Raw genomic sequence first — 14481 nt, forward strand, 5'->3', positions numbered from 1 at the left:
GTTCACAGTCTGGCACTTAAAAAAAAAAAAAAAAAAGAAAGAAAAAAAAAAACTCACTGATTCATGATTCTGTGAGAGAAGCCGAGTGTTTCGTCTCCTGTGTGCAATCGATTCGTTTCCCTTCTGTGTATGAATGAAATGTAGTGGGCGGGGATACACAGACACCACAGGAAGGGAAGAGTAGGTCGACTTCAATACTGGGCTGGAGGTGTGTAAACTAGGGCTCGACTGATATCGGTTACCGGTTTATGGACTGACATGGTCTCTTTTCCAATGTTTAAACTTGACAATTTGTGTTCCTTTGCCACTGACAGACACGTTTTGGATTGAAACAGCCTTTTGCCAACATTTAAACATGAAGGTTAGTAGCTTTTGTTGAGATACTGTGTGCACTTACTGCCTTGACTGTTTGTTTATCAAGAAATATTTCCGTCTAACTGCCTGGAAAGACACTTTCACACCTGTAATTTGGTTCCTTTGACATGGAAAAATGACATATATAAAGGTGGACAACATGGGAGCTAATGGTTGGCTGCAGTATAGGTCATAAACCCCGCCCCCCTCCATGTCAGCAGATGGGACGTGGACCAAACGAAAAAAAAAAATCAAAGTACATGTCAAATAAATTCTTCTCAGTGGTGTTTTCTGTCATTTTAGGTCCCCAAGAAGGGAAATTAGATTTCAGTGACTAAAAACAAGTAAAGCAGCACTGAATTTGGATGCAAAAGAACTCAAGAAATACATTATTATATTATAAACATTATTAGACTGCAGCTGGACCATATGTGAGAGATAAGGCCTAGAAACAGAATGAAAAAAGAGCCGTCTTGTGCTGTAACATTACAGCAGGATATTTACTGTGGTTGCTGAATTTCGTTCACTTATAGGTGAAGAAATCCTAAAATACACGTAGGACACAAGCAACAACACACCTGTGATTTAGCTTTTTGAAGAAGATCCCTGTCCTCATCTAATCAGAAAAACGAAAGAGTTCCCAACTGTAAAAATTCACAAGCGCCCCCTCAAGTTTAAAAGTCTGCAAAAATTTTGGTGCATGAGTTACTGAGTTGTTGTCCGTTGACCTAATACATGCAGAAACATGGTGGACAAAAGTAAAAGTTTGGATTTCATGTACTGCATATAAAAATTTGGCTCATGTGTAATTTCTAATAACCGTTAGTTGCTGTCCACATAGACTGACCTAGAGTTGTTAGAAAGTTATTTATTAAAATTAACGTTGATAGAAAGTAATATATAAAGCACTGTAAAGCCAAATTTAGTGGTTTAAGGGACTGTAGTGATGCAGCATCCTCAAAATTATGACCTGAAAGCTCACGAACACACCGAAGTCAGAAGAATCATCCAAGGAGCACATGAATGCAGCATCACGTGCTACCATGGTTACCCAATTATCTTGCTTGATTATATATCACTTATGAGATAATAGTAACAGCTCCCCATCAGCAGATGGACTTACTAATTTAGCATTTGAATTCACAATAAAATCCTGACAACTGTTGCAAAATCTTGTGGTTTGTCTGCTTTGTTTTCACACAACAAACAAATGGCACCAGGCTTTTCAAAGCAGTCTATGCACGAGCTCGATTAACAGCTTTAACACCAGACAAAAATGAGCCAAATAAATGCAACAGAGTTTGTTTGAACCAACAGGTCGAGTGTGAAAGTGCCCTAAAACAGTGTCTCACTTCTATGTCTGTTCAGTAATAGTATAAGGCTACCTGTTCACACCTGCTTTCAGTCGTGGAGTTAAACTAGGCTAAACACACCTCTCTCTGTACTTGTGTGTTCCTTTAAAATAGCATTAATAAATATTAAGCCAATACATTCTGCTGTCTATCTGAATGTACATTTAATTGCAGGATTTGGAGGTTTTTTATGAGGCTACAGTCGAGGAGGAGTGGTGGTGAGTAATGCCATGTTTAAAAAAATAAGCTAACAGAGTCGAACCGATATCAGTCTGACCTTAGTGTAAACTCTTCAACATGACATTAGGTTAAGATCACCCGACACGTCTTTCATTGGCAGCGTCAGGAGTGCCTGACCGGTTGAGCTCATAGGTTCATATTCTTGTGTGCTTTTATAAATCTTTTTTTTTTTTTCTTTCTGTTCCGAGCATGACAAAGTGACCGAAGGAGAAGAATGGATGTGCTGGACTCTTGTCGAGGTGACGTCGAGGAGCGCTTGTGTTCCTCAGCTCTCGTCATCGGGATGGTGTTGTTCCAACAGTCGAACGTGGGTGAAGGGGAAGTGGCCTCGTTTGCCCTTGCACTCACCCTCCCACTGGCCGTTCACGTTGATCTTGGTCACTTTTACCATGTCTCCCACCTGGAAAATGAACAATGAAAAAAAAAAAAACAGAAGATAAATGCAAGGATACAATACAAACAAACACACTTGCTTCCATAAGAACTGGCAGGATCAGTTGATGCAAGTCATACCGTGGTCAGGGAACATTTGGGAGTCATAAGAAAGTAAACTGTCCTCCAACTACAAAGACACAAGGCTGATTTAAGAAAATTATGTTAGCTCTACATAAATAACTCAGACACCTTATTTATTTATTTATTTATTTATTTGCTCACTCACATCGCTGCTAATTAAGAAGAGACGCTACTCGTTATTAACTGTTGTTGGTCGTAAAAGGGACTAGAATTATCTGTTGTCATGACAACAGTAATCTCTTTTTTCATAACTTTCCATTTTGAGTGCAAAACTTTCATCAAAAACAATATCTGCAAATGCTTTTAGTCCATATTGTTGGCAAACAACCATGGTGAAAGCAGGACAATCAATGAGTAGGTGTGCGTTAAACAGTTCGTGTCGTGTAGTTCTTCGCGCCCACATTGTGCCTTCAAACCATTTAACGCACACCAACTCGTTCATTATCCCTCATTTAAACCAGGGCTGCCCCTTAACAGTCAACTAAATAGTTATGAGAGGAGTCTTAGTTGACCAAGTTCTCATTAGTGCGTTATCGCAGAAAAAAACTTCTCAAACTTCACTGGGGAGCTGCACCTTGTCATCAGACCCTGATAGGGCTGGATATCAATCAACTACTTACAAAACCAGTAAAAACACCTTGACTTTGCCTTTTTAACAATGCATTTTAAGTTAAAATTTTTGAGTCCTTCTTACACACTCAATGTAGATCTATTTACCACAATGTGGTTAAACTTAATTTGTTCATTTGAACTTTTTAGTTCTATGTTTCAGCACCCTGGCATTTTTCCACTCCAAGCAGTTTTACAACATAAAAAATAAACCACAACTTGGAGATTTACTCCTAAGGTATCAGATTTTAGTATCAAATGACAAAGCGTTTTTAAAGACTTGATAGTATTTAGGGCTTAACGATTTGAAAAAATATCTAATTGCGATTATTTTGCCTGATACTGCTATTGCAATATGATTTGTGATTTTAGTAGGAAGGCTTATTTTTACATCACTATTCTCATTTTCATTCAAAACATATCATTATGGTGTCACTTCTGCAAGGAAAGCATAATAGAGGAAATTTAATTTCAAAAGTCTGTATGTGCACACAACATTAATGCAGATGTGTGTTTAATTTTACAGCTAAAATAAATATAATCAATCTACACGTTCTTCCTTTGGACAAGTGCTGATTTTGTACAAACTTTCAACACAACCAGCTCTTAAATCCCTCAGCTGTCATGTTGTTCTCTGCGCAGGCCGGTTTATTTAAATCTTCTCAAGAAACACAGGCACCACCATTTTGTTTGCAATAGCAAGAGTGGAAGACTGTGTATGTGCGCTTCTGTGTGAGATAAAGCAGACTAGATGTCATTACAGTGTGTGCGAACCTCTGCCGCTGTTAAAATAGGTCACAATATATTTGTGCAGCCTGCCAAAGTATAGACTGTGTAGGAAACAGTGAAGAGAAGATTCATGGTGCTGTACACAAGGCTCTCACTGTAGATAAGGACTAGCAATTATTCTGTCATTTTCAGCTGTGTTATTTTGGAATTAAATCCTATTTAAAGTGTGTTGCCTGCAACATCCTATGAGTTTGAACCACTTGCTGTAATTTACTTCTTCTGTACATCTACCTTATGAGTTTTAAGTTTATAACACAGAAAACACTAAACTAAAAACTACTACAGTCAGACCAAAAATACATGTAAAAAGCACTGCAATGAGGACTTGACATGCCATTCTGTTAATCATTTATTAATGACTTTACTATACTTTGCTATTATTGTAATTATGAGTCTAATGAGAAAAGAGGACGAGAAAGGAGACATAAGCCACTGTCTATTCCATGTTGACCTCCTAAGTCTCAGAGTAACGCTGACGAGCAAGTTTTGAGCAGCTGTAAGCACGTAGGGACGGTCGAGCTCATCGCAGCCTCGTGTTTGTCGGACAATATTTGTGAAGAAAGAGCAGAAATTACCCCTTGTGAGTAGAGATGCGCCGATTGCAATTTTTATTTAATTTAGCACAATTTAATTTAGGCAAGTCGACTAGTCTAATGGTAAGAAAACACTCAGAAAGGAGTTAAAATTGAGCACAGCTTATAAATTGATAATCTTAAACACTGTCCAACAAAATACTATGAATTAAGAGCCATTTGAAGCTGTTAACCACAGTCTACAATCGCCAAATCGTATTTTAAATGCTGATGACAGGTGAGGCACTTTGTGCCGTGCAAAACAAACACTGCACATTAATCCAACAAACATGACAACAACTTAGTAAATGCTTCAATTTCTCAGACCTAAAAGGATCACAGTGTCTGTGGGTGAATGACATCGTTCACCTAGAGCTGATGTTAGCTGCCAGCCTGCCACAAAGTGTGGCTAACGTTAGCAGCGCTAGCAGCAGTAGCCTGCTCTCCTTGCAGGTTAATGTCTGTGTCTGTGCTGAGTGTGGTTACACATTACTCCAGCTGAGTGTTTAAATACCACTGCATTCTGGCACAGTCTACATTCAACCTTATTTTCATTTTCTACATCAAAACACTGCCAAACCACTCAGGTTTTACAAGCTGTCATCTGTCCCACTTTGCTGCAAACAACATCCGGGTATTTATGCCGGGTGAGAGGTACATGAATACTAGTAAGCGTGGTTTGTATACTCGGCTGATCGTGCATATCCCTAATCTGGATGAGAAAATGTTTAGGGAGACGCGGTCAACAGGGTTGTTTATTCTTTAAAAAAAAAAAAAATTGGGGGTGAGATTTTAACTGGCATTTCTAACTTCCACCCCCTACTTCCACTCTTCAAAAAAAATAAGAAAACAAGCCAAAACAAAAACTGCCCCACAGCATTCGAATACAGATTTGGTCGTCGAAGCGCTGGGGTCGGCAGAATGGACGTCAAACTGTCCTAATTAACCTGCAACATTGTCTGCATTTTATTTACTCATCTGAAGGCTGTTTATCTATCTGTTAGACAGCTGAAAACATCGTGCCTTGTTTCACTGAGCTGCACTGGTAATGAATGTACAATGTAACACTCACATTAATCCAATGAGCCACAATGAGTACATAAAGAGAGGCCACTGTAAAGGATCTGTGTCGTCTTTCTCTATAGAGCCATCTCCACTGTGAGTGTCTTCATGTGCGCTGTCAGCCTGCGTTCATAAAGACACTTTGTGTGGATGCTCACATGCATGAGTAAGCCATTAACAATGAGGACAATCTACGCCGCCTCAGCTGAGACCCAAAGAAAAACACAGAGAGGCAGAAGAGGTTATCATTGAATAGATGGAGAAGGCTTGGATAAAATGAATGGTGGGTGGGATTTCTACCTCCAGAGCAAGCGCCGTCTTGTCGTAGGCGTTGGGCACCCTCTTCTGAATGGCTCGGGCATAGACGGGCCCATTCTGTAGGTTAGGGAGCTGGGCGTTGACCACTGGCTGGGCGTACTGGCCCGGGTCCCCCAGAGGGTTGGCCTGAGGGGCCCCTGTTCCGTCTGTGCAGCCCGCTACCCCTCCAACAAGCCCCCCCTGTCCGGTCCCCACAGCAGGGGGACCCAGGCCGGCAGCGGTAGGCGAGGCGGGCCGGTACTTCTCCACGTAGGGCACAGGGATCATCCCGGCTCGGCCCTCCTGGTTAGCGGCGTTCCACCACTGCTCCTCCGGCTTCTCCAGCACACGCAGGATGTCGCCTTTGCGGAAGGGGAGGTCCTCCTCATCGTTGCCAGGGAAGTCGAATAGCGCCCGTACGAACTCCGCCTCCTCGGGCTGCTGTGGGACGCCAACAGTGGAGCTGATGAACCCTGTGTGTTTGGCCTTGCTTATGGGCTCTATGAGCGTGGTGGTGTCCAGATAGTGGATCTTATAAAACTCTAGCAGGGCCGGCAGCGCCTCAAACTCCTGGTCCCCGATCCGAAACCGAGGAGGAGCCAAACCTGGCAGAGGAAGAGTGACTCTGTTAGTTTGCTGAAAGTAAAATTAATTGAAACAATCAAATCAACAAATAAATAATAATGTCTTTGGACAGATCAACAAGGGAAATAATTACTGGCAGCAGTGACCAGGTTGCTCCAACTTTGTATTCACACTGCAAACTGGAAGATTAACAAGTCACTGAGAGGTCAAACCACATCCTATAGACTGGTGGATTTGGGGACTATGGGTGAAATTCCACCAAAAGTAGAACTTTTAGTACCAGGGGAAGTCTTTTCCAGGGGCCCTTTGTTGTCTGCATTTCCACAGCAGTCTAAATATCCGTGACAATTCTGCAAATTAGTCCAATAACGTATGAAAAAGCAATACAAGTAACTGTACTAGAGTTCAGTTCAGAGTTCAGTGATTGGCAGTAAGAAGATGAAGACAATACAACAACAACGATGACGCCGTATAAAGTGATGGACAGGCAGGCATCATCATTTGTGTGATACAGTTAGCCTGTTAGCGTGGAGGAGATTTATGGTGCGATGCTGTTTATTGCGATTTATTCCTTTGCAAATGGGATCATTGAATCAACTCTGAAGAGGGGAGGATCACTAGTAGCAAAGTAGGGCTGCACAATTAATCGCAATAAAATTGCAGTCTGGCCAAATGCAATATCTTAACTACAGAACCAGACCGCAAATTTTTGAAAATGGAAAAATGTATGAGAAAACCATATTATAATGAGGTACTGTAGTACTGCGTAGATGACCAGGCCTCAAAATCTTGTTCTCTAGATGAAAGAAAAGATGTGTGTTTACAGACCTCAATAAATATCACATCATCAAGATTTTAAGTTTTTTTTTCAGTGAACATGAAAATTGTGAAGCAAAACTGATCATTTCCACTAATCTTATCACATTTCACAATGTCAGTCAAAAACAATCACAATATGACTTTTTTACCCAATTGTGCAGCCCTGTAGCAAAGCAAATTCAAGACACCTAAAATGCAGGACTTTAAGCAAGAAGACAGATTTTACAGAGTTCAACCGTGAGCTGACTGAGACGTATCACATCAACAGGATGATGAGGCTCCAGTATACAGTCTCAAATAGAGGTGATGTACTTCTATATAACCAGATAGTAAACTAATTCCTCTGGAAATCCAAATAAGAAATCATTTATAAACACAATAACTGATGCAATGATTAATTGTCTTGACTGTTTGAGAATTTGGACATTTTTTCTTAAAAAAAAAAAAAAAGTCTACAATTTCTCAAATGTGAATATTTTCTGGTTTCTCAATATTATATTAATATCAATACATCAGCCAGTATTCTACTTGTGAGAAAGATATGTAATGGAGGAAGGATATTTGACAGTTTAACAATGAACAAAATAATATCAGGGACCTTAAACAGTAAACTTTCACTGGTATTTTTAATTAATTAATTATTATTATGAATAAGCACAACACAAATAGAGCAAGATATATGTATATATTACACCTGAATATAGACATAATGCCTCCTATTAAGCTAACAAATTCAAACAACAACAAAAAGTTAGAGTGATGCAGCTGTGATAGGAAAGGCTCTAGTTCTATATGACAGGAAACTGTCTATCTTTGGGTTGTTGTGACAAAGCAAGACATTTGAGGACATCATCTTGGGCTTTGGGAGACACTGATCCAACATTTTTCTGGACCAAATAACTAATCGATTGCTCGAGAAAATTATTTAACTGATAATGAAAATAATGGTTGGTTGCTGTCCTAAACCCATTAAAAGCAGAATTTCTACGTGTTGACAAATCAACAGAATAAATATCACCCAAACTTATCAACATGTATAAGATAAGATATTCCTTTATTAGTTCCACAGTGGGGAAATTTACAGTGTCACAGCAGCAAAGTGGATAGCAAAAATATAAAAAAAAGCATCAATAAAACATAAAAATATAAGCAACAGGAGAAAAAAAAAAAAAAAAGACCAAATTCAAAGGAAAATCTCAAGCAGTGAGCAAGAGCTGCTGAAACAAGCTGCCACTAGCACGGCACCATCTTAAACTAGACGTAGCAACATGGAGTGACATTAGCCCACAACATTTTGTGTCAACATTGGGTATTTCTTGACAACATGTTCAGACAGGAAATAAGGCAAACATTATTTGAGTCATTTTAAGTGGGTGCCCTTACTTAGGCAGAGAAATGCAGTTGTACTAGCAGCCTTTGCTAAAAGCCGTTTTCTGTCACTGGTGTGTTCGTCACATCACACTGGTTCTTTCTTCTTATTGTTGGCTCTATACTTTATTATAGTTCAAAAAACAGCTCAAACTGGGTGCTGTTCCCACACATCAGCCTCTTAAACGCTTGTAAGTTCAACTGACTGTGACGTGAAACAGTTTTGGAAACTCAGATTTTAAAAGGACCAGTGCGCGTGGAATTTCATGACATCTAGCAGTAGGCCCTGCAGATTGCAAACACCTCGTCTCACCGCCACTACACTACATAAAATGGCCCAATCTAGAGCCAGTATTTGGTTTGTCCATTCTGGGCTACTGTAGAAACATGGCGGTTCAACATGGAGGACTCTGTGGAAGAGAAGCCGCACCCTCCGTAGATATAAAAGACTCATTCTAAGGTAACAAAAACAAATTATTCTTATTTTCAGGTGATTATACATTAGTGAACACATATTACGCGGCTTTGGAGCATACTATATTCTGACTGTCAATTACAGTATTCTACAGTCTGTTATTTCTGAATATGGATGCTGGGGCTAATAATAATAATAATAATAATAATAATATTCAATTCATTTTTGCAGCTCTAATAGACACAGATCTGATCTTAGACTCTGGACGACTTAGCAGAAGCAATAAAGCCTTTTTTTAAAATAAGTAAAATTATTTTTAGTGATTTAAAAATAACTTGGAGCTAAGCGATTACATTTTTTAGTATAAATAACCATGTAATAAGCGAAATAATGCATACTGGGGAAGCAATTATGGCAAAATGAACCCCTTCAGAATGAATCAAGACTGGCATTGAGGTTTATTTCGCCATAATGACCCACTCACTGTACATTATCCTTTATATATTACATTTCTGCCATAATCCGCCAATAAATTCAAGTAAATTTTACACACTGGACCTTCTTTCCATAAATTATCTAACAGACTGGGTTACCATAATGGCCCAGCAATTGATGATTTACTGTGAGGGGACAGAAATAAAAGTGACCCAGTGCCAAGGAAACCCAGAAAGGACAAAGAGCTACAAGCACAGCGGCAGACCTGTAAACAGGGCTATGTATGAGCAACAGGGCAGGATCACAGACATTCCTGAAACGCCAATCTGATCAGTCATCCTCCAGTTGTGACAGCCCAGCCTGCCCAGCTCCATTCAATCCCTGCAGCAGCAGCAGCAGCAGCTGCCCAGCCCACCTCACTAACCTACAGCCGGCTGCTGGGCCACCGTCCTGCTGCTGCCAACACAAGGACAAAACACCACCTCAACACTCAGCCAGGAAAGATTAATGAATTATCCCAAGTCCGGTGGATGAATAAATAAAGTTTGACTGTGAGGTTGTTGATAGCTAGCTAGCTCCACACCAAATTCCATTTAAAAAGTAGCCCACTTAACTTCGTGATGCTCATCCAAAAAACACACAATTTATTCATTAGTGTTAACTCCCTCGTGATCTATTTAAGGTCCAACTAATAGATCTGACATACGAGGATTAGCCCCAATACAGAACAAGTCTGCTCATTTTAGTCAAAATTGTTAACACTTCAGACTGACTTGTAGTAGCTAGCCAGTTAGCTAGCTAAAGCTACACGCTCCAAAATACAGTGGGCGGTAGCGACCAGTGCACGTAAAAGTTTTCATTTTCGTACAAAACAGTGATTATTGTTACATTATATATATGCCGAATTTGAGAGCACCTTCCGAAACACAGCAAATACTTAAATTTATGTGATATGACTCATGTATAATTTCAGATTTACTCTAATAAAGTTAAATTGGAGCATTCCTAAGTGGGGGTTTGGCGTGGCTTCCCGAGAAAATCACAGCAAACCAGAGTTGAAATGTAAATACGTGTTGTAACGTTCATATTAAGTAAAAATGAGTGATCGGCTCAGTCCTGTTCATATCTAGGTGACAAACAGTTGAACGTTACCTGAGCCAGACTGCCGGTTGTTGCTGATGCTGTTGATTATATAATGGGACACTTTGGAGTTCTCTGAGACGGACAGCACGTAGTCTCCCGGGCTGGTGATTGAGTCCCTCACCAGGAAAACGCCGTGTCTCTGTCCCTGTAGGAGAGAAACTGCCTCCTGGCGGCTTAGCCTCCCCCAGTACCAGCTAGCACGGTCTTCGGCATCAAAATTACCGGCCATGGTTGTGAAATCCTGTCCGAGGCTTGAGGCCTCTCCCTATCCGCAACTCATACAAAAACTTTGGTTGACTAACGCTGCTCCGGAAAAAAGGGTACAATACCGCTATTATAGCAACTTCCACTAGTAAATGTCGAGGCTTTTAAGTTCACTGAACTTCTGTTGCTCCACAAAACCCTACAGTCAACAGCGTAAGCTTTAAAATGACATTAATAAAAATCTAAACTAATGTGCAACAAGAAACTCCGGGACTGAAATGGCGGATCTGGGGAAAAGTTGACCTCATCTACCGGAAGGGATGCCTGGTCAATGGGAAGCGCTGCATTCACGCCCCTTAAAAACACCGTAGATACGACACTTTTATTTCTTTGAGAGATCACAGCACCTTTTCCAGCTGCCGTCCAATGTTTATCGAGCACGTATCTTTATCATATCCTTTATTTTATCATCAATAAATATTTCAATCCAAAGGGATAGATCAGAATGATGCGGTAGCTCAAAGCGAACAATGGAATTTGTCTCAGTTTGTGTTCTAAAAAAAAAATTGAAGCCATAAACGCATCATCATTAAACTTTTCTGCAGATTTTGGTTGCTCCTAATCAGCTTAGTGGTGTAAACTCATTTCCGCCAGTGTGATTAAAAAAGATTTTGCAAGTCATTATAATGAGAAACTTTCTCGAAATAATGACTTAAAAATAATGAGAGTTACTCAATATATTACTCAGCATCTAAAATTAATGATACTTTCTCAATATAATGGCTTAATATCTCAAAATATTGAGAAATGTTCTTGATGCTTCATTATCTTGAGAAAGCTTACTGCATTCACTTGAGGAAAAAATGCTCTATTTTTCTGAATTAATAAGATGTTTTTTCAAGTAAAAATGGCTTGTTTTCCTAAATTGAGGACATGATTAGTCATTTTTGAAAAATCTGTTCTTTTTACATGAAAAAAATATCTCAGAATTTCAGAAAAACAGAGGTGATGTATTTATTGTTTTTATTGAAAATGTTCTCATTAATTCAGAAAAACTGCATTTTTTTCTCAAGTAAATGAAATAAGCTTTAGTGGTATCTCAAAATAATGATAAACATTCTTGAAATAATGACTTGGTATCTTTAAAAACTTTCTTAATATGACGTTTTATCTTGCAAAAACTGCTCTGTTTATCTGATTTATTGACTAATTTTTTATGTAAAAAATTTGCCTTGGTTTTCTGAATTAATGATATAAATTTTAAGTCTTAAAATTTGGCTCTGTTGTTCTTAATTAATGAAATAATTTGTCACAAAAATCTCTGACTGATATAAATACTCTGACAGAGCTGATTTATTTATTTTTTATGAATAAATATCTCAATCAGAAAAACAGAGCTGTTTTGTAATTAAAAATCATCTAATTCATTCAGAAAGACAGAGATGATTTTTACAAACCTGCAGTTAATGTTTTTGTTTTATAGTTATAAAAGAACTGAACCAAATTATGATCTCAAAAAATTGTCAAAGCCATTTTAAAGTTAACTTAACAGTGATGTGAACAATACGACTGTACTGTGGCATTACACATGGAAACTGAGTTATTATTGCATCATTTTAGCCAGTGGTTCTCAAATAGGGGGCTCAGGGGTCCGTGGAACTCTGACGAGTTTACAACATCTTTATTTTCTAAGTACAGAATTTTTCAGGTTTCTAAAACTATTTATTACATTGGAATACTGAAATAGTAAAGATAAAAGACTGTTTTGAAAATGGTGTTTTAGGTCAGTGGGCTTTTGCCCTACATTTATTCTACCAGTAGATGGCAATGTAACCTGCATCCAATGAAGATTCCTGAAACAGTTTGCAGGAAAACCTACATTTTTAAAGACCAAAGAGCTGCGTATAAAATCCATCCAAGATTTTCACCATAAGTTCTCCAACTGAGTGTATCACAATATGGACCCTTGAACTTTTTTTGCATCGCTCACACGAAATAAGAAGTTTCCAGTAGATTTAGACAGATATTTGGAGAGTAAAAAAATAATAGTTTGTAGTAATGGAGAAAGTATTCATGTACTTCAAAAGTACACCTCACTTTATAAATATACATTTAAGCAAAAGTGAAATCAAGAAAATGTGGGCTAAAGTATCAAAAGTAAAAGTACTCAATGCAGAAAATGTGTTATTGGTAATTACAATATTACACATGCATTAAGGTAAAAGTAAAATCTTGTTGTTGTAGTTGGTTGAGGTAGAGCTTATTTTTAACTATTTTGTATTGGACTGCAACTAATGATCATTTTCATTATGGATTGATCTGATCGATCTGATTAATCTAATTATTTTCTCTATTAACTGATTGATTGTTTGATTTGTAAAAATTCTGAAAAAAGCTGCCACAGTTACCCAGAGACCAAAATGGCACCTTCACAATGTTTGTTTTGTCGAACAATACAAACCTCAAAATTCTTTAAAATACATTTAAATAATTTAAAGGAAAATCAGCAAATTCTCACATTTAAGATGGAAACGATTTTCAGAATAGTTGCCAATTAAGTTTCTGACTTAAGATGTAATTGTTGGGTCATTAAATTTATAACAAAACGTCATATTTCATAAGCTTTGTATATTTTGTGTGCTACAAACTACAGTAAAGCAGTCTAGTGGCTCAAATCACACTGAAAGGACAGAAGCTTTTTTGTTTCCTTTGGGAACTTTACCTCAGCAGTGACTTCCTTGACTTGTGGTGTCCCTCAAGGATCAATCTGCAGCCCTTTATTACTCAATCTTGGACAGATCATCAAGGACAATTAACTTTCCTTTTAAAACTACGCAGACGATACCCAGATTTCCCTCTCACCTCATGACTCCAGTCCTCTCTGGTCTCTTTACGAATGCATTGACCAAACTAAGGCCTGGATGTCTCACAACTTTCTTAAACTGAATGCAGACAAAACAGAAATAATATTTGAGAAAAAAAGAAGAGAGACAGAATTGCCACCCATCTTTTTGCTAACTGATCGATCAATCTTTAATCATTCTTTGTTGCTGTTGTTCTAAGGGCCATTTCAAGGTGTATGTGTTCGTATGCAGGACACTAAGTTGTCAGCTGGGCGTCACCATTGTGCTTTGAGTCACATGTCTACTTAGGTGTTGACAGGTGTTGCTGAACGGAGGAGCACAGACAGTTTTTATCTGGTTGATGCCCGTGTTGTTGTATTTCTGAATGTTGTATTTATGGATCTTGAAGGACACTGATTTTGGACTCTTGCATGCAACACAATGAAGTCCAGTAACGGTGAGCAATAAATTATCCGTAAAAATCAACAACGACAAAGAGGGACTTTGTTATTTCACAAGACACAACGAAGCATTGCACAGCGAGTGCGTCAGCTAAGTTATTAGCCTGTTAAGTCTTAAATTGCTGTAGTTTATTTTGCTAAACTGTGAAGCACTTTGAGTTGCTCCTGTATTGTGATATATAAATAAAATTACCTTTCCTTGTAAAAATTGCAGCCAAAAAGTATAGGAAAACACAAAAAGCCCCTCAAAATATAACAAAAATAATTAAAACACAGTCAATCTCGGCTCGTTTCATGCCAACTAAAATGACTATTATCTTAATCTGGCTCCTGATAATCACATCTTGTACCAGTGAAAGAATGACACCCAGTGCACATTTAATGAGTTAAATTATTTACAGAATTGCACTTCCACTC

The 14481-nt window shown here is 38.5% G+C and overlaps 1 protein-coding gene across 1 annotated transcript; it reads right to left on the reverse strand.

Annotated features, from left to right (window-relative positions):
* Nucleotides 1-1922: 1922 nt before the first annotated feature.
* Nucleotides 1923-11185, reverse strand: LOC146319389 (adapter molecule crk-like). The gene is made up of 3 exons (XM_084729996.1): nt 10566-11185; nt 5795-6396; nt 1923-2346 (listed from the first exon to the last, which is right to left on the reverse strand). The coding sequence occupies exons 1-3, from the start codon at nt 10783-10785 to the stop codon at nt 2212-2214; spliced, it is 957 nt and encodes a 318-aa protein (XP_084586122.1). The 5' UTR covers nt 10786-11185; the 3' UTR covers nt 1923-2211.
* Between the last annotated feature and the right edge of the window lie 3296 nt (nt 11186-14481).

This window comes from Lutjanus erythropterus, chromosome 11 (genome assembly GCF_056507025.1).
Source record: "Lutjanus erythropterus isolate fLutEry1 chromosome 11, fLutEry1.hap2, whole genome shotgun sequence".
Taxonomy (NCBI): Eukaryota; Metazoa; Chordata; class Actinopteri; order Lutjaniformes; family Lutjanidae; genus Lutjanus; species Lutjanus erythropterus.